Raw genomic sequence first — 20,561 nt, forward strand, 5'->3', positions numbered from 1 at the left:
CACTGCACTTACGATTATCCCTGGGCGCCTCTCCGTTCTCCCGCTATGTCCTCCAGTATGTTCGGTCACTGTGTTATAGTAGGCAGAGACTTAGGGGACTTGATTATAGTAGGAGGAGACTGTCCTTGTTCTCCTGGGCGTCTTTCTCCTAGCCTGTAGCGCTGGCCAATCGCAGCGCAGAGCTCACAGCCTCTCCTGCTCCGGACCGCAGTGACATTCACCCCTGGTCTTCTGGTGGCCTAGAGTTGCACTGTGACATGACATCGCACAGTGTCAGGTCATAGTGCACTTCTATGTGTAGAATGTCCTGGCGCTCTACGCAGGTAGGACACGTGCAAGTGTGGCGCCCAGAATACCAGGGAGCGATGAGTACAGCCAGCACAGCGCATGACTCGCCGCTCTCCGCACCCCCTGCATACTAATGACCGCTCTTATAATGGAAACAGTCATTAGTATTTACACAAGATGTACCGCAATCCCTCCCCTTCGCCACTCACACTTTCTGGGGGTATTTGCTGCAAAAGTGGAAGGTGTTCCTCCCTTTCTGAATCCTGCAGCGTACCCAAACAGCAATTTACGTCCACGTTTATGGTATTTTCACACCCAGGTGTATCTTCCTAACAATTTAAATGGTGTGCTGTCTCAGATGGTACAAGCTGGACACAACGTATTGCGGGTGTCACCTGCTCATTAATTTCTACAAAATGCCTGTGGTGTCAAAATGCTCACTCCACCTCTTGATAAATAACTCAACTGGTGTTTCAAAAATGAGGTCACTTATTGGAGGTTTCCACTGTAGGGGTACATCCGTGTCTTTTCAAATGGGAAATGGTGCCCGAAAACCATTCCAGCAAAATCTTCCCTCCAAAAGCCAAATGGCACTCCTTTCTTTCCATACAGTGTGACTATGCAGCAGTTTACAACCACATGGCGTGTTGCTGTATTCAGAAAAGCTTGCTTAACAAATGGTGGTGTCCTTTGTAAGGAGTACATCTTGTGAAAATTTAAAATTTGGGGCTAAAGAAACATGAAAAGCATTTTTTTTCAAAACACTCACTACGCTTAGGTCACTTTTTGAGGTGTTTCTACTGTAGGAGTACAAATGCGACATGACTCCTAAAAACCATTCCAGTAAAATCTGTCCTCCAAAAACCATATGGTGCATTTTCCCTCCTGAGCCCCGTGGTGTGCCCATACAGCAGTTTATGACCACATATAGGGTGTTTCTGTAAACTGCAGAATCGGGTTGATATTGAGTGTTTTTTGTTGTTAAATTTCACCTCTAGGTTTTCCACAAACATTTAAGGCAAAATAAAGGGTCTAAAAAAAGTGTCTAAAATTTTAAGTCTTAAAGGATAACTGTCATGTATTTTTATTTTTTTGGGAGTATTGGATTGTGGTGATTATTATCACCTTGGTGGCCCTATTTAAACTTTTCACTGTGTATTCAATTACCCCTTAATTCCACATTTTTGTTCCCTGTACTGCCTATTTTTGCCTGTGCTTAAAATAGGGTTGCTAGGCATGGTCCGTCTATCTGTTGAAGGACGTAGCACGCAGAAGCAGGCTGCGTGCAGACTCATATTATTGACAGCCAGGACTGTAAGTAAATGATTAAAGCCAGGTCCTCCCCAGCAGCTGATAACAGTGCCTGGGCTGTGTGCACTTCTCCCTGTCTCTGCGCTTGGAAGACGCTCCCTCACTCAGCAGAGCTGGAGAAGGCAGAGTTGGAGCAGCGCAGACCAGGGAAGGGAGATCTGCCATCAGCTCAGTGTATAAATGAAAGCAACGTGTGGTAAAAGGACCCCTTTGTGCTGCAGGAGATTAACCCTTTAGGGGGGAGAGCTCTGGTTACTGACACTTTTTTTGGGGGGGGGGCTTTTGTTACTGGCTAGTGCATGTGAGGAGCTCAATGCATTGTGGGTAGTGAGGGCAGGCGGGATTAGTCTCTGGGTGAGGGCAGTGGCGGCCATCTTAACTGAATAGTGAAATTGCAGTTTTATGCAGACTGGTTGCTAAGGGCTTATTAAATATGGGGTAAGTCAGTCTAATAGTAACTGATTCTGGAATATCATTCTGGATAGATCATCAGCTTCTGATCGGTGGAGGTCCGATACCCGGGACCCCCACCGATCAGCTGTTTGAGAAGGCAGCGGCGCTGCCTTCTCACTGTTTACCGCTGGGCCGCCCGCCCACTGACGTCACGACTAGTATCAACTAGCGTGGGCGCGGCTAAGCTCCATTCAAGTGAACAGAGCTTAGCCACACCCAAGCTAGTTGATACTAGTCATGACGTCAGTGGGCGGCCCGCCCGGCGGTAAACGGTGAGAAGGCTGGGGCGCTGCTGCCTTCTCAAACAGCTGATCTGCAGGGGTCTCGGGTGTCGGACCCCCGCCGATCAGAAGCTGATGATCTATCCATCAGCTGATGAAAGTGCAAGGACCCCTTTAACAAAATGATGCTAACATAAAGTTGACATATGGTGAATGTTAATAATTATTCAGTGAATTATCACTATTGGTCTTAAGAGAATACAAATTCAAATTTGTCAATTTTTTTATTATAAAGAGAAAGCATATCGACCCAAATTTACCACTAATGTGAAGTACATTGGGAGGGTGCTCTGTGACCTCACACAGTGCATGTAGGTTCATAGCACAGCCGACAGCAGGAAGGAGAGAACGCTGAAGGCGAGGAGCGGTGGCATCCAAAGCAGGAGAGAAGTAGATTTGTTTTATTTTATGTGATATGAGGCATTGGGTTCTCTTCTGAGGTCTGAATGGGGGGATCTTATTTATATTGGGGCTCTTATCTGAGGTCTGATTGGGGGTCATTCACATTGGGGTCTGATCTGTGGTCTGATTTGAGGGTTTTATTTACATTAGGGGTCTGATTGGGGCTGAGGGCTGATTAACATTGCGGGTCTGATGAGAATTATTATTTTTTTTTTCTTATTGTCCTCCTCTAAAACCTAGGTGTGTCTTATAAGGCAAAAAAATGCGCTACCGCATTTGCAAAATTAGGCTCGGTCCATAAGCTGAAAACTGGCAGTGTCTTGTAGAGGTTAAGTTTTAATTTTTATCCTTTTTGGTACAAAAACCTAATAAAAAATTAAAAAAAAGTTCTCAATTAAAAGGAATTCTTACATGTTCTGAAAGCATGCTTTGGTGCAGTTGTCTAGCAGCTCTCCTACCTAATCCTCATATTCATATATACAGTACAATGGGAAGATGTGACATTTTGCTTCTTATACCATGAAATTTCAGATATAATCATAGAAAAGAAAATTATTTGAATATTTCCTGTGTTTGCATGGTCTGCTTTCATAGTTTGTGTGTGTGAAGTTGATTGTGATCCTCCCTAGCAACAGGCACAGGTCAAAAGTTGTGTGCAGCACTGCAGAATATGTGGGTGGGTGAAAATAGTAATGTTTAGATTTTCTTTGATTTAGTTTACCAGTTTAGATTTTATGAATTAAAGGCTATGTACACCTTTTTGGGGGGCCATTTTTTTTTATCGCATTGTACTCATTTTGAGCTAAATATTTTTTCAATTGGTCTTCATTAAAAATATGGAGCACTTTTTTCTGTACGTAGCTGAGATGCTCTAGTAGCATCCTCCTGGATATTCTCTTTTCCTTCAGTTTGGTAGCTGACAGGCTCCTTATTTCTGCTCTCTGACATTATAAACACTCATTATAACTCGGTTCTTATCTTTCTGATAAGATGTGGCTTAAATAAGTGTTTATGACCTCAGTAGTTTTAGAGAGGATCATTAGATTAGCACAAAGTGAAAATACACAGAAAAACTGTTAACCCTTTGTGACAAAATGGCTCAATATTTTTTAATAAAGGCCAATTGAAAATGTTGTTTTTTTTGCCAAAAATGAGTAAAATGCAGTCCTAAACAAAAATTGCCTCTGGAGGTGTACATGGCTTTAAGCTTTGTGTCCAGAATATATTGTACCCTATTACCACTCTGCTAAACTGTCCCTAATCTCGTCGCAGGTTCATAATTATTTTTTCTTTTAATTTGACGTTTGTTTTAAACTGGGTCTGCTCTGCTTTTGGCATGGGGTATGTCCTATTAATCCATGCCTAGAGTTTATTATCTGGTTTTCTCTACTGGACTATAATGTATTCTTTCAGTAACAATTTATTGCACTATAAAATGTACTTAGTCTGCTCTACTGTTTAATACATGGCAGTGTACTGCAGACATATTCATGATTGCAATAGCAGGGAGTCCTTGATCTACTGCAGAGACTACAGTAGATGAAATGACACAAAATGGACCGCATCCCATCAGGCTTTTAAAGGTTTTTGGTTTAGAAAATGGATATATTAAACTTCGCACCATTACAATTAGCTTAGTATAGTGATATTAGTGTATATCTATCCTTGCCTATTTGGCAAATTGGTAAATTTACTAGAATTATATTTACCAACCATCTACCATGGATGTTGGTGGGTATCTATTATGTAATCAATAATAATCTTGTCATACCAACAAACAGATGCTGGCAAGACATGTTGGCAGCAAATGTTCCACATGTGAATGCAGCAATGTTCTAGTGCACATTCTGTTATAAAATACACCCCAGTGGTTAATGCGCAGCTAAAAAAAAAAAATACCATATGTTAAAGGCTATGGACACTTTTCAATCTTTTTTTTTTTTTGCATTTATTTTGGGCTAAAAAATAAATTTTATTAAGAATTTTGCACCATTTGGCTTCTGCACCTTAAATTGCTTTTCTAGGATTATCGTAATGACCTATCCTGAGGATAGGTCATCAATATCAGATCGGCTGGGGGTCCGACACGTGCCGTCTCCCTTCTGTCTTCCTATCTGCTGCTGCTGTCCCATAGACATGCAACAGCAGAGCAGGAAGAGAGAAGGGAGGCAGTACATAAGCGCAACGTCTCCCCTTATAGTTGATCATCGGGGGTTCCGGGTTTTGGACCCCCGCTAATCTGATATTGATGACCTATCCTGAGTAGAGGGCATCAATATTAAAAAGCCCGGACAACGTCTTTGAATGGGTTTTGTAGGATTTTTATATTGATGACCTATCCTCAGGATAGGTCATAAATATGGGCCTATTGGGAACAGACTCCTAGCATCCCCTCCGATCAGCTGTGTGAAGAGGCAGTGGCAGTATGTGAGTGTGTAGGCCTCTTCCTAGGCCATGTAATGTCACTTTCATCGATAACATGGCCTAGGCACAGCTTTGTCCAATTCAAGTGAATAGGACTAAGCTACAATACCAAGCACAGCCGCCATCCAATGGACAGCGCTTTGTTTAAGTTGCGAAGAGGCAGAGGCACTCACCAGAGCTCTAGTAGGTGCAGCAGCTTCCTCAAACAGCTGATCAGTGGGGGTGCTAGGAGTTTGACCCCCAGTGAGCCCCGATTGTTGACCTATCTTGATGAGACTATCAATATGAAAATCCTGGAAAACCACATTAAAGATGGCATGCTGCTCGATGCCATTCAGTGTCTATTCCATTATTCGGTCTGATTGCTTGGTCTCCAGACCCTCCTGTTTTCTGAATGGGAATCTAAGCTGGATTCTGATCAAATTAAAGTTGATTGAGTAGACAGGAGGAGAATGGAGAGTGAGCTTGTATTTTTGATCCAAGGGTTTCAGTAGTCATTAATACTTGTATTGTACTGTAGATTTTCATAGGACAGCTGCAGATAAACCCTGTGGAAATCTGCCGTGTGGTCTGGAGCCCATCTGTGAAGACCTCCATGATAACTATTTGGCATATATACGCAGTGTTTTAAGTGTGTATATATAGATGTAGCGCTGCTGGATTTGTATATCTGCATTTATTAAAATAATAAAACATTTTTTATGTCATCTTATGCATTCAGATTAATACCAAACCATGTCATCTTCAGTTCTGTCACTTGGCCAATTCTGCCGCCTCCTTTTCTGGCCTGCTCTTCCGTCTTGTCTGCCTTCAGCAGTCCTCTCGATTATCCTCAGTAAACTTCATAAAATGTCTTTCAGATATCTCGTGGACTGTGTCCCCCTGGTGGAGGTTGAGGACATGATGATCATGGGGAAGAAGCCAGACTCCAAGTGCGTTTTTACCTACGTCCAGTCCTTATACAACCACCTGAGGCGGCATGAAATGCGTCTACGCAAGAACGAATTTTAATACAGCCCTTTTTATCCCCTTGAATTCTCCTGGCACAGCACCAGCACAATGCGGCTAATGCCACTGCAGTACTGCACAACTTCTAAGTTAACCCCCTCCATCACTAAAGGGACACTGTATGGGGTGACATTGTGCTTTTTAATGATGCAGTTACTGACTACATTTGACGTTGCTTTATTAATGCCTCCTCACTTTAATCTGACTTTGGCCAGAGCTTTGCTGTGTGTTGCAGTGCAATGCCTTGTGGCTCTTTGGTCAACTTCTGCTGCTGTGCTAGTAGGATTATGTCACTGCCTGGACTACCTAACCCTCTTCCCACAGAATTAATATATTTAGATAGTATTATAAAATAGCACCAGGTAAGTGCTGGGCCTTTACGTAATCAGCCACAAGCTTCAGAACAATTTTATTCTCCACATTCATTGGCTCTCAATTCTCTATACACTTAGGCACAACTAGAGTGGCACTCGGATATAATATAGACCTACTTTGAGAAGTAATCCAGAATATTGCTGAGAAGAGCTCACTAAAATGTACTATATGTCTAGGCACAGATGGTGAGCTGGTCATTACTGATCACTGTGGATTTTCTTTGGTAGGTGATACAGTCATACACCTCATCATGAATCCTAATGCATTCTTAATGTAAAAGACATGGACATAGCCAATAATTATCTGCAAGTATGAAGGTTCATGTTCCATATGGATATTTCTGCATTAAAGAACAGTTTATCAGTTAACGAACAGCATGCCCTTGCCACATTGGAATGAAGAACAGTGTTTTGTAGGTAAATACAGCTTAAAGGGGTTGTCCCATTGTGACAACTTATCCCCAATACACAACATAGGGTTTAAGGGTCTGGCCCCTGCCAATCACAAGAATGGAGGCCCATGCTCCCTGGTTTGAATGGAGCGGCAATCACACATGCATATTCACCGCTCCGCTCAACTGTATGGGTCTGCCAGCGACAGCAAAGTACAAACACTCTGCTACTGTATATCTGCCAGAGCTGAATCGAGCGACCGCACACAGGCACGGCTGCTGCTTCACTCAAACAGGGGTGCACTGATCCCATTCTCATGATTGGCGGAGAGCCCAGCTATTGATCGGGAATACGTTATCTTAATAGGGACAACCACTTGAATCATTGCATAAGGAGAATACTTGTAGCGTTCTCATACTTTCAGTTCTTCGCAATTGTTTTGTGATTAGTGAATGGAAACGCTCATACTCGCCGCTCATTTGTGTAGCGGAGCTTTCATTTCTACATGCACATGAGGATGATCTGGATGTTTTGAAGAATGTTCCCATTCACTGACTAAGCTGAGATTTGGAAAATGTTTAGGGACTGAACCTTTGATTACTCTGCGATTTAAGCAGTATTGATATAAAACCAGGAAACCTCTTAATAACCAGCAATTCGAATCTTTTTGTTAGTATCCGAGTGCTGATCTAGGTGCCAACCATCACAGCTATGACTGACTCATAGACAGATATTCTTTATTGAAAGAGAACCTTTTGTTGAGCCCTCAGTGTTCTCCAACATTTACCCTGATTGTCCTGATTTTTTTTTTTCTGTTTACCAATACCATTTTCCGGTCAACCCCCTTTTTATGGTACCTCCACTATGTGAGTATATGTAAAAAGTGTTCAGATTTACATTATATAGAGTCTATGATCTATTTTAGAAATGGAGTCCTTACAGTCTTGAAACCATTTATTTTATCTTCTAAATTAGAAATGATCTCATTGGACAGACTGCATTATCAGGGTCCAACCAAGAGGCTAGAATGTTTTCTTTTCTTGGTCAATGTAATACACCTCTAATTTTAAATGTGTCCGTTCCTTCCTCGTGCCAGATAGTCACAAACTGTAGAAGTGGATTTTTATAAAAAAATATTTTAATATGGTTCATTGCTTTGCACCACATATGCGTCATACATATGTCGGTGCTGCTGCCTGCTTTCATATATAACAGGTCTGCCGACTAGACAGTGACTTAAGTGCATGTCATTGTTGGCTGTCATCCTTCCAGGAATGCCACTGCAGTCTATTGTAGCTTCTAGTGATTTAGGAATTAAGATTTTAAAAAAATTGCTGCAGTCTCGTTATTTACAGTTTTGAGAGAGAGGAGTCAATGAATGATCATCTTAGAAAGTCATCTTAGATGAGAGCCTCAGGCTTTGTGCTTTCGGCTGTGTTTTCTCAGTTTTAATTGACAGGCACATGGAGCATGCACACATGTTTTACAAGGACCCTGATACCTGTAAAGGTAGTGTGCAGCCATGTTCCCTGGTGATAAAATAATGAGCTGTAATAAAGTCTAGTAGTAGTTGCGCATTGCTCTTGCTCTTCCTTCATACGACTTGTTCTTGGAGAATTGAATGCTTTGGGTGGATTAAAAGTTAGAGTATTTCCTTACATAGTTAGACAGTGACCCTTTACCTTGCCCTGGTTACACAATGGCTGTTTCAATATACAGCAACTCCTGTCATGTTGAGAAGCATCAATGATACCTATAAGAATCTTGAAGGTGAAATCCAGTCAAAATCATCTGGTATGTAAGATTTACATGAGCTTTTGATCTCTGACCACCATGGATTTCCAAAATGAATTCTTACACCCAAATAACTATATTGACTGGGATGGTTACAATCTGCCTTATTTCCAGTGTCTGACATATCTGAGCAGTCAAAGGGGTTTGAGCTATTTTTATGTAACCCTTTTACTCAGGAAATCGGTAGTGGTTCAGCTAAGACATCACCAATGTGATCTTCTGGCGTGTATCAGATCATTTTTGGATTTCTCCAATAACTACTACTACTCCAAAGGTGCAGACTCTGTGGGACCACCTAGACAGGGAGATACTGGGTACACCTTGACACTGTATCTAGTCCTCTTGGCATAAGCAGTACAATACTCCATAAAGGCCACATGTCCACCACTGAACCTTGTGTCGCTTACAGCCAGGTCTAGGTGTTTCCAGTGTGTTGATGCCAGGTGCCTGTTAGGGAACTCTGCCATGACAGGACTTGCAGTTTAACAATAACCTGTTTGTCATATCATCTTCTAGGTCTGTGAGGCAGTCTGTATTTTCCTGCGCAAGGTAGTAGATAATAACTTTCATGCAAATCTAACACTACAGAGCTAGGCTCAGCCATCATGAAACTGTGATAACCTCTCATTTCTTGTCCCTCCCCTCTGATTTATTCCATGTTTGTAAAGTGCACTTGCCATTCTTTTTCCAGCAAATGCTTTTTTAACTGTGTCTGTATACTTTTATTTGTATATTACATACTTCATTTTATTTGCATAAATCCTAAATTGTTTGTGACATCATATCAGCAATTTGTGCCATACAGGTTTTTATTGTTCCCGTTCTCTGAACAAAGGTTCAACAACCAGTCTGCCTGTTGTGACCAGAAAGCTATGATCACTCCTCATACACAGCTATTGTGTTCCATTCTTTTTATACACCAGCGTGTGCTGTCATTTTAATAAATTTCTATTAACTAATAACCTCTCCAGGCTCGTTATTTCAATCTGCATTAAAGTTGGCAGCCATAATTGGAAGTAGTTACAGTTTATTACAGCAATGGTGTGAATCTTTCTACTTTAGAGAGTAAAGTAAAAGTGAAATATCAGGATGGGGGTATAATTAATCTATTGGTGACTGAGAAAGATGCGATTAGTCTCTAGGTCATCAGATGCAGAAAAAGCCTTTGATTTAGGTGGCAGGTGCTGGACATAATGGGTTTTGACAGAGCTTTTTGAGTATTTTTGAAGGGTTTCTATGATCGTCCTCAGGTGAGAGTATACACCTAAGGAATTTATCACACCCCTTTTCCTTTGCAAAAGGGAACTAGTCAGGGGTGCCCTTTATCCCCACTACTCTTCAACACTGCTCTTGAGCCACTTACTCGTCTTTTAGAATACCATATATATTTAAAGGTATCCAGATTCACAGTAAATGCTTGCATACTTCTGTTTTTGCAGAGGATATCCTACTGTTCATGTCTGATGTTCATACTGATCTGGGAAATGCACCTCGGGTGATGTCAAAATTTGGGCAATTTTTCTTTGTTTAAAGTGAATATTTCCAAATTATTCCATTTTTATTTTTGGGCTCCAGTGGTAGAGGAGCGAAGCATATTGATACCGATATCCTGGTTGCTGCTACTAGCATAGTGTACTCGGGTATTAAAATTGGGGGTTCCCCAGGCCTTATCTACAAGCTGAATTTTTCACCTGCTTTTTCTAAGAGCAATCTTCCATTATTGCCTTTGGGTAGGAGCCACTAAAATGATGTGTGTACTTAATGCAAACTATTCCCATGTTATTGCAACATAAGGATGTCTCTAGGCTGAACAAAGGCTTTACTTTGTGTGGACAAGGAAGCCCTCGTATCTCACTTGGTAAATTGATGATGCGTAGGAGGGAGAGGGACCTTGGTTTACCTGATATTAGAACTTACAATCTTTCCTGCCTAATGCAGTCCGTAAAAAAAACTCAGGCTCAGTGGTATACCAAAGATGAGGCAATTTCTCTCTATGATCTGCGGCCGAATTAATTGTTTTAGTGCCGAAGATCTAATCTTGCTTAATGTCCAGACTGGTTGATGGCAGTCAGGAAATCGTCTAAAATAAGATGGACCAATGGAGGACGAGGCAATTTTCTATTTCAACTATATACTCTTCTAAGTTTACAATCTTAATGAAACAGGAGGAACAGTTTAGGATAATGCATAGAGCTACTTACACCTTTCGATTTCCCTAAATCTCAACATAGGCCAGACCGTTTGACAATGCCTTAATTTTTATTTTATTTTTTACGTGTCCTTTTCATAGGTGTATAACATTTTATATCTAAATGTCCTAATTATAGTAGATTTGATTACCTATAATAGGCCATATTGTGATTATATTCGCCATTTTGTATGTATTTTAAAGTTCAAAGAGGGGTTAATGGAAAGGACACTGTTCATAAGGTTTCTTCTCTATAGATGTATAGAAGTCTGAGAAGAGTCATTCTGGTCTCCTTATAGATTATTGACTGAGATAAGGATATTCTCTAGACCAGTGGTGCCCAACCATTTTTCGTCTGAGGGCCGCACTAGACATGGTATAAATTTTGCGGGCCAGAACCAGGTAGCTTTGCCAGAAAGAAATGCAAACACTGTAAAGGGGGCACATATGAGCATTACTATTGTAAAGGGGCAAATATCTGGGCATAGCCACTGGAAAGGGGTCCCATCTGGGCATAGTCACTGGAAAGGGGTCCCATCTGGGCATTGCCACTGTGAAAGGGGTCCCATCTGGGCATTGCCACTGTGAAAGGGAGCACATCTGGGCATTTTGTAGTAGTAATGTCCCTTGTGCCCCCTTCACAGTAATATGCCCTGGCACACACACCACAGTAGTGGGTGCTTTTTTTTTTTTTTACTGAAGCAGCAACAGGCTCAGCTCGGCTGCAGTGTACACTACAAGGCACACAGTTTTCAGGAGGACTAGAGAGGAGCTGGATCAAGCGAGTGGCTGCAAAAATGGAAAGTTTTTTTCCTACCTGGAGGAGGGTGAGCTGCGGCCGGCGGCAAGCACAGAAGTGAGTGAGATAGGTGCGCGCACACTTCCTGACTCAGAGCACGCACGCTACTTCATAGGTTGATCCCCCTGCTGCGGCCCTGCCCACGTGACCTCCCCTCCTCTGTCTGTCACTGCTGGCTGCGCTCATCCCGCCTGAGCCATTCAGTTATTGATTCACTGAATGGCAATGGCCGGCCGAGATGAGCGCTCACACATAGTTCGCTGCCTGATGCCGGTTGGGCACCACTGCTCTAGACTATCTGGTACTAATTATCCCTACAGTTGATGTCTATTAGTTAAGCAGAAAATCTGATGTCTGTATACACGTATAATGAACCTTTTTATTTTTTTAAAATAAGATAATCAATAGGACGTATGTATTGTTGAATATTATGAAGGACGTCAATGCATCTATTATCTTATATATTTCTCACTAGGAATGCATACAGTCCTAAAACATGATGAGAAGAATGTTGAGCATAGATTTTAACACCGCCTTACCCGAACGGGGATTTATTATTTTAACTAACAATCCATTATCCGTTGAAGTGACGGAGGAGACACACTGTGATAGTACAAGGTCTATTATATTATCGATACCATAAATTTGATAGTTTGGGAGACGTCTAAACTGGTACCTTAAAGGGGTTGTCCGGGTTCAGAGCTGAACCCGGACATACCCTTATTTTCACCCCGGCAGCCCCCCTGAGACTAGCATCGGAGCATCTCATGCTCCGATGCGCTCCAGTGCCCTGCGCTAGATCGCGCAGGGCATGGGCTCTTTTTTGTTTTCAATAACACACTGCCGGGCGGTAACTTCCGCCCGGCAGTGTGTTCGGTGACGTCACCGGCTCTGAGGGGCGGGCTTTAGCTCTGCCCTAGCCGTTTTACTGGCTAGGGCAGAGCCAAATCCCGCCCATCAGTGCCGGTGACGTCACCGGGGTTCCTGTCAGCCCCATGGAGAGCCCCGGTACATCACCGGAACTCTGAAAAATGCCTTTGCCCTGTGCAATTTAGCGCAGGGCAAAGGAGAGCATCGGAGCATGAACTGCTCCGATGCTCATGTCAGGGGGGCTGCCTGGGTGAAAATGGAGGGCTGTCCAGGTTCAGCTCTGAACCTGGACAACCCCTTTAATGTCTGTGCTTTAGTTGGTATATGTGTCAAAGTTAATCCTTGTAGCTCTGATTTAAGATTCCATATGTTATATGTATGGAATGCAAGATGAAGTAGGACCTGGTCATTTAACCCTTACTAATAATGATGCTAGTAGCTTATGCAATAGTGCCACCTAGAGTTGAATAATTAACCTTACACCAATAGCCGAAATGCATTCTGGGAGATAGTGACATCAGTCATTATCATATGTACACGCCTAACCGACAATGATTACTGATTACGTTTTCGATTAATAAACCACTCGCAAAGAAAATGAGGAAGAAAGGAGGGACACCCCAGGAGAAAAATCCCAATGATCAGAACAGACTTTAGAGCTGACTTCCTATAGACTCTGCATATCATTTGCATTCTCGGGTAAAGTATAACTTTATTATGTGTAGTATTGATTGAATTAACTGGCTTGATATTTTGTAACTCCCCGCTTTAGTACGGATGTATAATGTTAAAAGTGCTACATCAATATTATCACTATTCAGTAAAAATGCATATTACTAAATAAAAGATCTAATCTTTATCGGAGAAATGCTCTGATTGTAATATTCACGTTCCATAGTCAATATCAGGCCTGATAATTTATAAGTTGTCGCAATACTACCCATTATCAGAGATTGGTCATAGTTTGAGCAGAGCAAGGGTTCGTATCTACCCTAATAACTATTGAGTTTTCTGTGTATAATCAACTGATAGTATTTCTCATAATTGTGGTCGGGACGTTTTGTATTACATTTTATGTCTGAGAGGTAATATGGAACGCTGGTATTCGTGTTAGAGCCATCTAGTGGCGAATTTAGGGCACTGCATTTTACTACGTGTTAGTGCATATTATTGAGTTTTTCTTTTCAATAATTATTTATTGGGTTTTACAAATATACAATTTGTGAAATAACAGTGCAGGATTCCAAACAATAGATATGATACACAATATCCTTGCCAGTGATTAGCATTTGGAGACCCTATATAAGAAGTGGAATATCTTATCTTAAAACTGAAAAACAGACCAACTAATCAAGTCTACTGGATACAATGGGTATCGTGATTCTAATTCATTGCGTTATGTGCTGAGTATGCATAGGCAGAAAATTAAACCAGGCCTGCCAATGGTAGTTGAAATTATCAGGTTTATGGTCTTTGATAGCCATTATTTTCTCATATAAACAGTTTTGTTGCACCCGTTGCATAATATCTGACAACGTCGAGAGAGTTGATTTCCAACATCTGGTTATGTTTAGTTTGGTAACTATGAATGGGTGAGCTATCAGGGTCCTACAAGATCTTGGAATGTCTGCATATCCATGAAAAAGAGGGCCCAATATGGTGAAGGTTTTAGGACTAAGCCACAAAATCTGGAAGCTAGGTCAAACACTTCCATAGATTTGTTGACCTGGGATAGGACCATAGTACATGTAAGAGTGTACCATTTGTCACCCAAACTCAAATATATGGTTTTAAGCCTTGTGGTCTTCATGGATACCCTACAGGAACCCCATAACTCAAGCAGTTGCCTGTTGGCTACAATTTCACATGGGTTGTGTGTTTGCAACAGATGTCTAACTTGCAAGTATTTATAGAAATCTGTGCGAGGAAACACAAATTCTTGTTGAAGATTAGTAAAGGACTTTATTTGCCCATTACTATATAGTTGTGAAATCAACCAAAGACCTTGTGATCTCCAAGTTGAGAGCTGTTAGGAAGTTTCATCTCTAGTAATTGAGGGGGAGATATAGCTGAAGCATTGATATTTTCAGGAGCATTTCTGTGGTGGAATGAGCCCCAATGATGAAGAGCTGCATCTATTAAGTAGGGTAGGTTAGAGAGCTTAGTTGGGAAAGGGTTTAAACTGATTGACCTGTGTTGCCAGGAAATCTGTCAAATTGGGTAATCCCAGACCGCCACCCCTTTTTAGCTCTGTTTTAGAGAGGAGGAGGACACTTGTGGTTTCCTCCCTGCCAAAACAAAGGAGCTGAGAAGACCCTGTGCTTTTATAAAGAAGTGAGAAGGTATTCTGATGGTGACTGTGCGGAAAATGAATAAAAGCTTAGGTAGGGTCATCATTTGAAAAGTAGCAATACGGCCTACCCATCGTTTTTGATGGTATCTAAAAGATGGAGGTAGTTATGTTGAAACAATAAGGCAATAGAAGATGTTAGATTAATGCCCAGGTATTTTATGAGAGTAGTTTGCCAGTCCAATAAAAATGTTGACTTTAATTCAGGTATTTGTTGGGAAGGGATATTAAAGGGTAGGAGTTGGGATTTGTTTTCATTCATTTTGTAGTAAGATATACGGCCAAATCTTTCTATAACTGATAGGACAAGCTACTAGAGATGACTGGGGGGAGGAGAGGGATAAGAGTTTGTCAGCATATAATGATATGCCGTGTTGTTTATTATAAAATGTGACACCTGCAATATCTGGATGTTGCCTGATAGCTTGAGCTAAGGGTTCTATGGCTAAAACAAAAATGAGGGGGGATAAAGGACATCCCTGACGGGTACCGTTGGTAATAGGGAACAAAGTTGATACTGCTCCATTTACAAATACTTTTGCTGTAGGAACGGAATACAAAGCTTTAATGGCTGTGATTAGAGTACTTCCTAGGCCTAGTCTTTCCAGGACTGAGAAGGCATAAGAACAGTTTAGGCGATCAAACGCCTTTTCGGCGTCTAGCATGACCAAAAGAGCAGGACTTTTCTGACGTACAATATGATGAAGGATATTTAACGCCCTTCTTGTGTTGTCCGTGAGCTGCCTGCTGTAAGGCGCCGAACTGTTTTGTGAGGATCTCAACTGCGGAAGCGTGTTGCATTAACTAGTGCACAAGACCAAGAAGGAAGGTGAGGTTAGATCAGGTTCAGTAACGGATTCCCAGGCGGCTCTCTCAAACTACAGAGTTAGGGACCCTAACATCATACACCTGCTCCCTGCTCTGATTATATTATTAACGGCTATCTCTATACGCCCTGCACGTGGATGCAGTTATACATATGGTGCAGGCAACAGATATAGTCCATGAGTCATATGTTGGACTACACACGGCCCCCTTGCAAGCATTACACAGAGAACAGAGTGCCTTGAATATTATCGCCACTGATGTAAGGTATTGGTAGTCCAGATTAAAGTCAGCCACTAAATAGCTCTACTTGCAGTTTGGTAGAATCCTTAAGTAGCGTCCCGGATTGCCATGGGAGGTTAGCGGAGTCTTGGAGAAGGTTCCCAGGTGTTCTGAAGTCCGGATCCAATGTCAGTGGGGAGAGCTTCAGTAGCAGTGTGCACAGGCGCACACTCCAAATTAGTGGAACACTGTGCATAGCTGCCACGGGGCTTATATGGGGTAGCTCCGCCCAGTGGGAGGAGTCGCTGTGCTGCAGATGGAACCACCCTGCCGATCGTTACAGTACCCCCCTCCCAAGGGAACCCCTCCGGGGTACCCTAGAAGGGGAGGGCCGGTCGGGGAACCTGCGGTGAAACTCCCTTTGCAATTTTGGAGCGTGGACATCATCGGCCTCCTCCCAAGAATCATCTTGGGGACCATAACCCTTCCATCGTATGAGGTACTGGAGTCTCCCCCTCCTCCTTCTGGAATCCAAGAGCTCCTCAACCTCGAACTCTTCATCACCTTGGACAATGACCGGAGGTGACTGGGCAGGGTTCCTGCCCGGGAAAGGGTTAGGACGAAAAGGCTTCAGCAAAGATACGTGAAAGGTGGGGTGTACCTGAAAACGAGGAGGTAGAATAAGTTTCATCGTGTTGGGGTTGACGACCTTCTCGATACGGAATGGTCCCAGGAACTGTTTCCCCAATTTTTTAGAGGGAGTACCCAAGCGGAGGTTTTTGGTGGAGAGCCAGACGGAGTCCCCTGCTTGATAAGGGGGACTCGGCCTTCTGCGTCGATCATAATACATTTTTTGTCGATCTCTAGCTCGGATAAGGTTTTCTTTAAGCTCCTTGAGGGTCTTCTGTAATGTGGAGATGTAATCTTCAGTAGCTGGTACGTTAGTAGGGATACTCATCGGAGTGATAGGAGAAGGGTGAAAACCGTAGTTCGAGAAGAATGGAGAGTGAAGAGTGGAGGCACTTTTGGAATTGTTATAGGAGAATTCCGCAAGAGGGAGCAGGCGCTCCCAGTCGTCCTGGAGATATGAGCAGTGACAGCGAAGGTACTGCTCGAGGCATTGGTTTACTCTCTGTTTGTCCGTTTGTCTGCGGGTGGTATGCACTGGACATCCGATGGTCTATCTGGAGTCTCGCACAAAGAGCCTTCCAGAACTTGGAGATAAATTGTGAGCCTCTGTCCGATATGAGTTTAGTAGGCACTCCATGTAGACGGACGATGTTAGTCACAAAAACCTCAGCAGTCTCCTTCGAAGATGGTAATTTTTTCAGGGCCACAAAATGTGCCATTTTTGTTAGTAGATCAACAACAACAAGTACGGTATTATGACCATGTGAAGAAGGAAGGTCAACTATAAAATCCAGTGAAACCCACTCCCAGGGTCTGGAGGGTATCGGGAGATTCATTAGTAGGCCGTAAGGTTGCTTACGATCATGTTTGCAGGTGGCACAAATCTCACATGAGGCGACGTAGTCCTCAATTTCCTGTAACATGTTGGGCCACCAGTAATATCTGCGGACTAACTCCATGGTTTTGGAGATGCCCGGATGACCCGACAGGGGAGTATCATGGCATAGTTGAATTACTTGTGTTGTAACGTTTGGTGGTATGTATAGATGATTTCCCTTATAACAGAACCCTTCATCATCCCTACGGAGTCCTGGAGGTAGATCGTTTTCATTTAGGGTTAAACAGTCCTTGAGCCTTTGTCGTAGAGCTACAGTGGCGATAATTTTTTTGGGTGGAATTACCCACGAAGGGAATTCTGCCCCTGGATGGGGATCATTCAAACGAGATAGCGCGTCTGCCTTTCCGTTTTTTGAGCCGGGTCTGTATGTGATTTGGAAATCGAAGCGGTCGAAGAAGAAACTCCATCTCACTTGGCGAGAGGATAATGTTTTACCGGTCTTTAGGTATTGGAGGTTGCGGTGGTCTGAGTATATGGTGATTGGGTGTGTCGAGCCTTCTAATATATGTCTCCAATTTTCCAAGGCGTTTTTTATTGCCAGAATTTCCTTTTCCCCTATGGGGTAGTTAACCTCGGCCGGATTGAGGGTCCGGGAGAAAAACCCTACCGGATGTAGGGGCGTCATTAATGATGAACGTTGAGATAAGACGGCTCCTACAGCATTTTGGGAAGCATCCACTTCGAGGACGTACAAGTTGTTAGGGTCAGGTATGGTGAGGATGGGAGCGGATGTAAACCTGTCCTTCAGTAGTTGGAATGCTTCCTGAGCATCTCCATTCCATATGAACCTCGTGTTGATGCTTGTAAGTCTGGTGAGCGGTTTTGTAGTCGCAGAGTAATTCTTGATGAATTTCCTGTAGAAATTAGCGAACCCCAAAAACCTTTGGAGTGCCTTCCTGGATTTTGGAGTGGGCCAATTTTGTATACATTCAATCTTTGTCTGGTCCATCTGAATCCCCTCGGGGGAGATGATGTAACCCAGGAACGGTAGTGTAGTCGTATCAAATACGCATTTCTCGAATTTTACGTACAGGCAATGGGCTCTCAAACGTGCTAATACCCAACGCACATGTCTTCTATGGTCTTGGATGTTGTCTGAATAGACCAATATATCATCGAGGTAGACAATGACACAAACATCCAGTAGGTCTCGAAAAATATCATTTATAAAATTTTGGAATGTTGCAGGTGCATTGCACAGTCCGAACGGCATCACTTGGTACTCGAAGAGTCCGTAACGAGTTCGGAAAGCGGTTTTCCACTCGTCTCCTTTTCTGATCCTTATCAAGTTATAAGCTCCTCTAAGGTCTAGTTTGGTGTAGACAGTAGCAGTGCTGAGACGTTCAATCAGTTCATTAATGAGAGGTAGTGGGTACCTGTTCTTTACCGTCACTTTATTTAGGGCTCTATAGTCGATGATAGGACGAAGGCTGGAATCCTTGTTCCGAACAAAGAACATTCCCGATCCTGCGGGTGAAGTAGAGGGCCTAATGAATCCCTTCTTCAGATTTTCCTCTAGATACTGTTTGAGGTGGTCTAGCTCAGGTTTCGCCAATGGATAGATTCTCCCCGTAGGTATTTCACTTCCTGGAAGTAGATCTATGGGACAGTCGTATGTCCTGTGAGGCGGAAGCATCTCCGCATTCTTTGAACTGAACACGTCGGCGAAGTCCAGGTAGTGGTCTGGTATCTGGGTGCCGCCAACCAGTAATATGGAATTTGTAGGATAACAGGTTTCCTGGCAATACCCCGAATCTAAGGCTACCCTCCCTTGATCCCATAGTAGTGTTGGTCTATGTAGTTTTAACCAAGGTAGTCCTAGTATGATAGGGAATAAAGGGGAGGGTATAATGTCGAAGGACATAAATTCGGTGTGGTTGTTTTCACACGTCACCAGTATAGGTAGGGTTTGATTTTGAACTGGGCCTGAGGCCGAAGTAGTGCCGTCAATAAAACTCACGGACAACGGGGAATTCTTTTTGATCAATGGAATTTTATTTCGCTTAATCAACAGCGTATCGATAAAATTTCCACAGGATCCTGTATCCACCATTGCGTCAACGGTAAGTCGATTTTGGTCCCACTGTAGAGTAAGAGAGGTGTATAAGTAACCCGGGGTTCTAATCTTCGGATCAACGATTTTACATAGGGAGTATCGCTTACCTTCGGACTTCTTCCGTATTGCCGGGCAATCTTCTACCCCATGGCCATCGGAAGAGCAATATAGGCAGAGATTCAAGTTGCGTCTTCTCGTTTTCTCTCTTTCAGTGAGAGGGCCCCTGAGGGCAGCAATCTCCATCTTTTCTTCAGGGGGGTGCATATCGGTTTGTCCACTGGGAGGTACATATCCATAGGACCGCTCTGCTCTGCGTTCACGGAGACGCCGGTCGAGGGTGGTGACACGTTGCATAAGATCTTCAAGGGTGAGGGGCATGTCACCTCTTGCCAACTCATCCTTCAGTGCTTCGGAAAGACCCAGACGGAACTGGTTCCTAAGACTGAGATCGTTCCACTCAGTCTCCCGAGCCCACCGCGTATATTGTGCAATAAAATCCTCAACAGGCCGTCTGCCTTGTTTAATGCTCCTGATGGCGGATTCCGCCGTCAGCTGCTTGCTATGGTCTTCATACAAGAGGGCCATGATTGTAAGAAATTGGTGGTAGTTGTCTAGGACGGGGTCCTCCCTCTCCAAATAGGTATTTGCCCAGGCTCTGGGCTCCCCCCTAAGAAAGGAGATCATAGTGAGGACTTTTATCCGGTCAGTAGGGTAGGTCCTAGGACGAAGCTCAAACATTAATTTGGAAGCATTAATGAAATCTCGGAACTGTTTACGATCGCCTGAGAATAGTTCCGGAGGACTGACCAATGGCTCAGGTCCCTCCCGTGGGAGGTTTGTGTTCTGTGCGACAAGATCTCGCAATATCTGATTCTCGAGTTGCAGGTTCTGAACATCCTCAGATAGATTCTCAACCTTCTGTGAGAGGATGACTATGTGTCCTGCTAATTCCGCTGGATCCATTTGGGTTCCACTAATATGTAAGGCGCCGAACT

General features: G+C 43.1%; 1 protein-coding gene across 2 annotated transcripts in view; it reads left to right on the top strand.

The window, feature by feature from the left end:
- The window catches only part of SMTN (smoothelin), a 70,633-nt gene extending 60,946 nt beyond the window's left edge, over positions 1 to 9,687 (top strand). Inside the window, exon 18 of one of the 2 annotated variants that reach the window (XM_044275257.1) lies at positions 6,020 to 9,687. In XM_044275257.1, the coding sequence (XP_044131192.1) occupies positions 6,020 to 6,170 (151 nt within the window). In that variant the 3' untranslated portion in view covers positions 6,171 to 9,687. The remainder of the gene's footprint in view (positions 1 to 6,019) is intronic. The other variant, XM_044275256.1, reaches the window with a different exon arrangement.
- Positions 9,688 to 20,561: the final 10,874 nt, after the last annotated feature.

The sequence above is a fragment of the Bufo gargarizans genome, chromosome 1 (assembly GCF_014858855.1).
Source record: "Bufo gargarizans isolate SCDJY-AF-19 chromosome 1, ASM1485885v1, whole genome shotgun sequence".
In the NCBI taxonomy this organism is placed as follows: domain Eukaryota; kingdom Metazoa; phylum Chordata; class Amphibia; order Anura; family Bufonidae; genus Bufo; species Bufo gargarizans.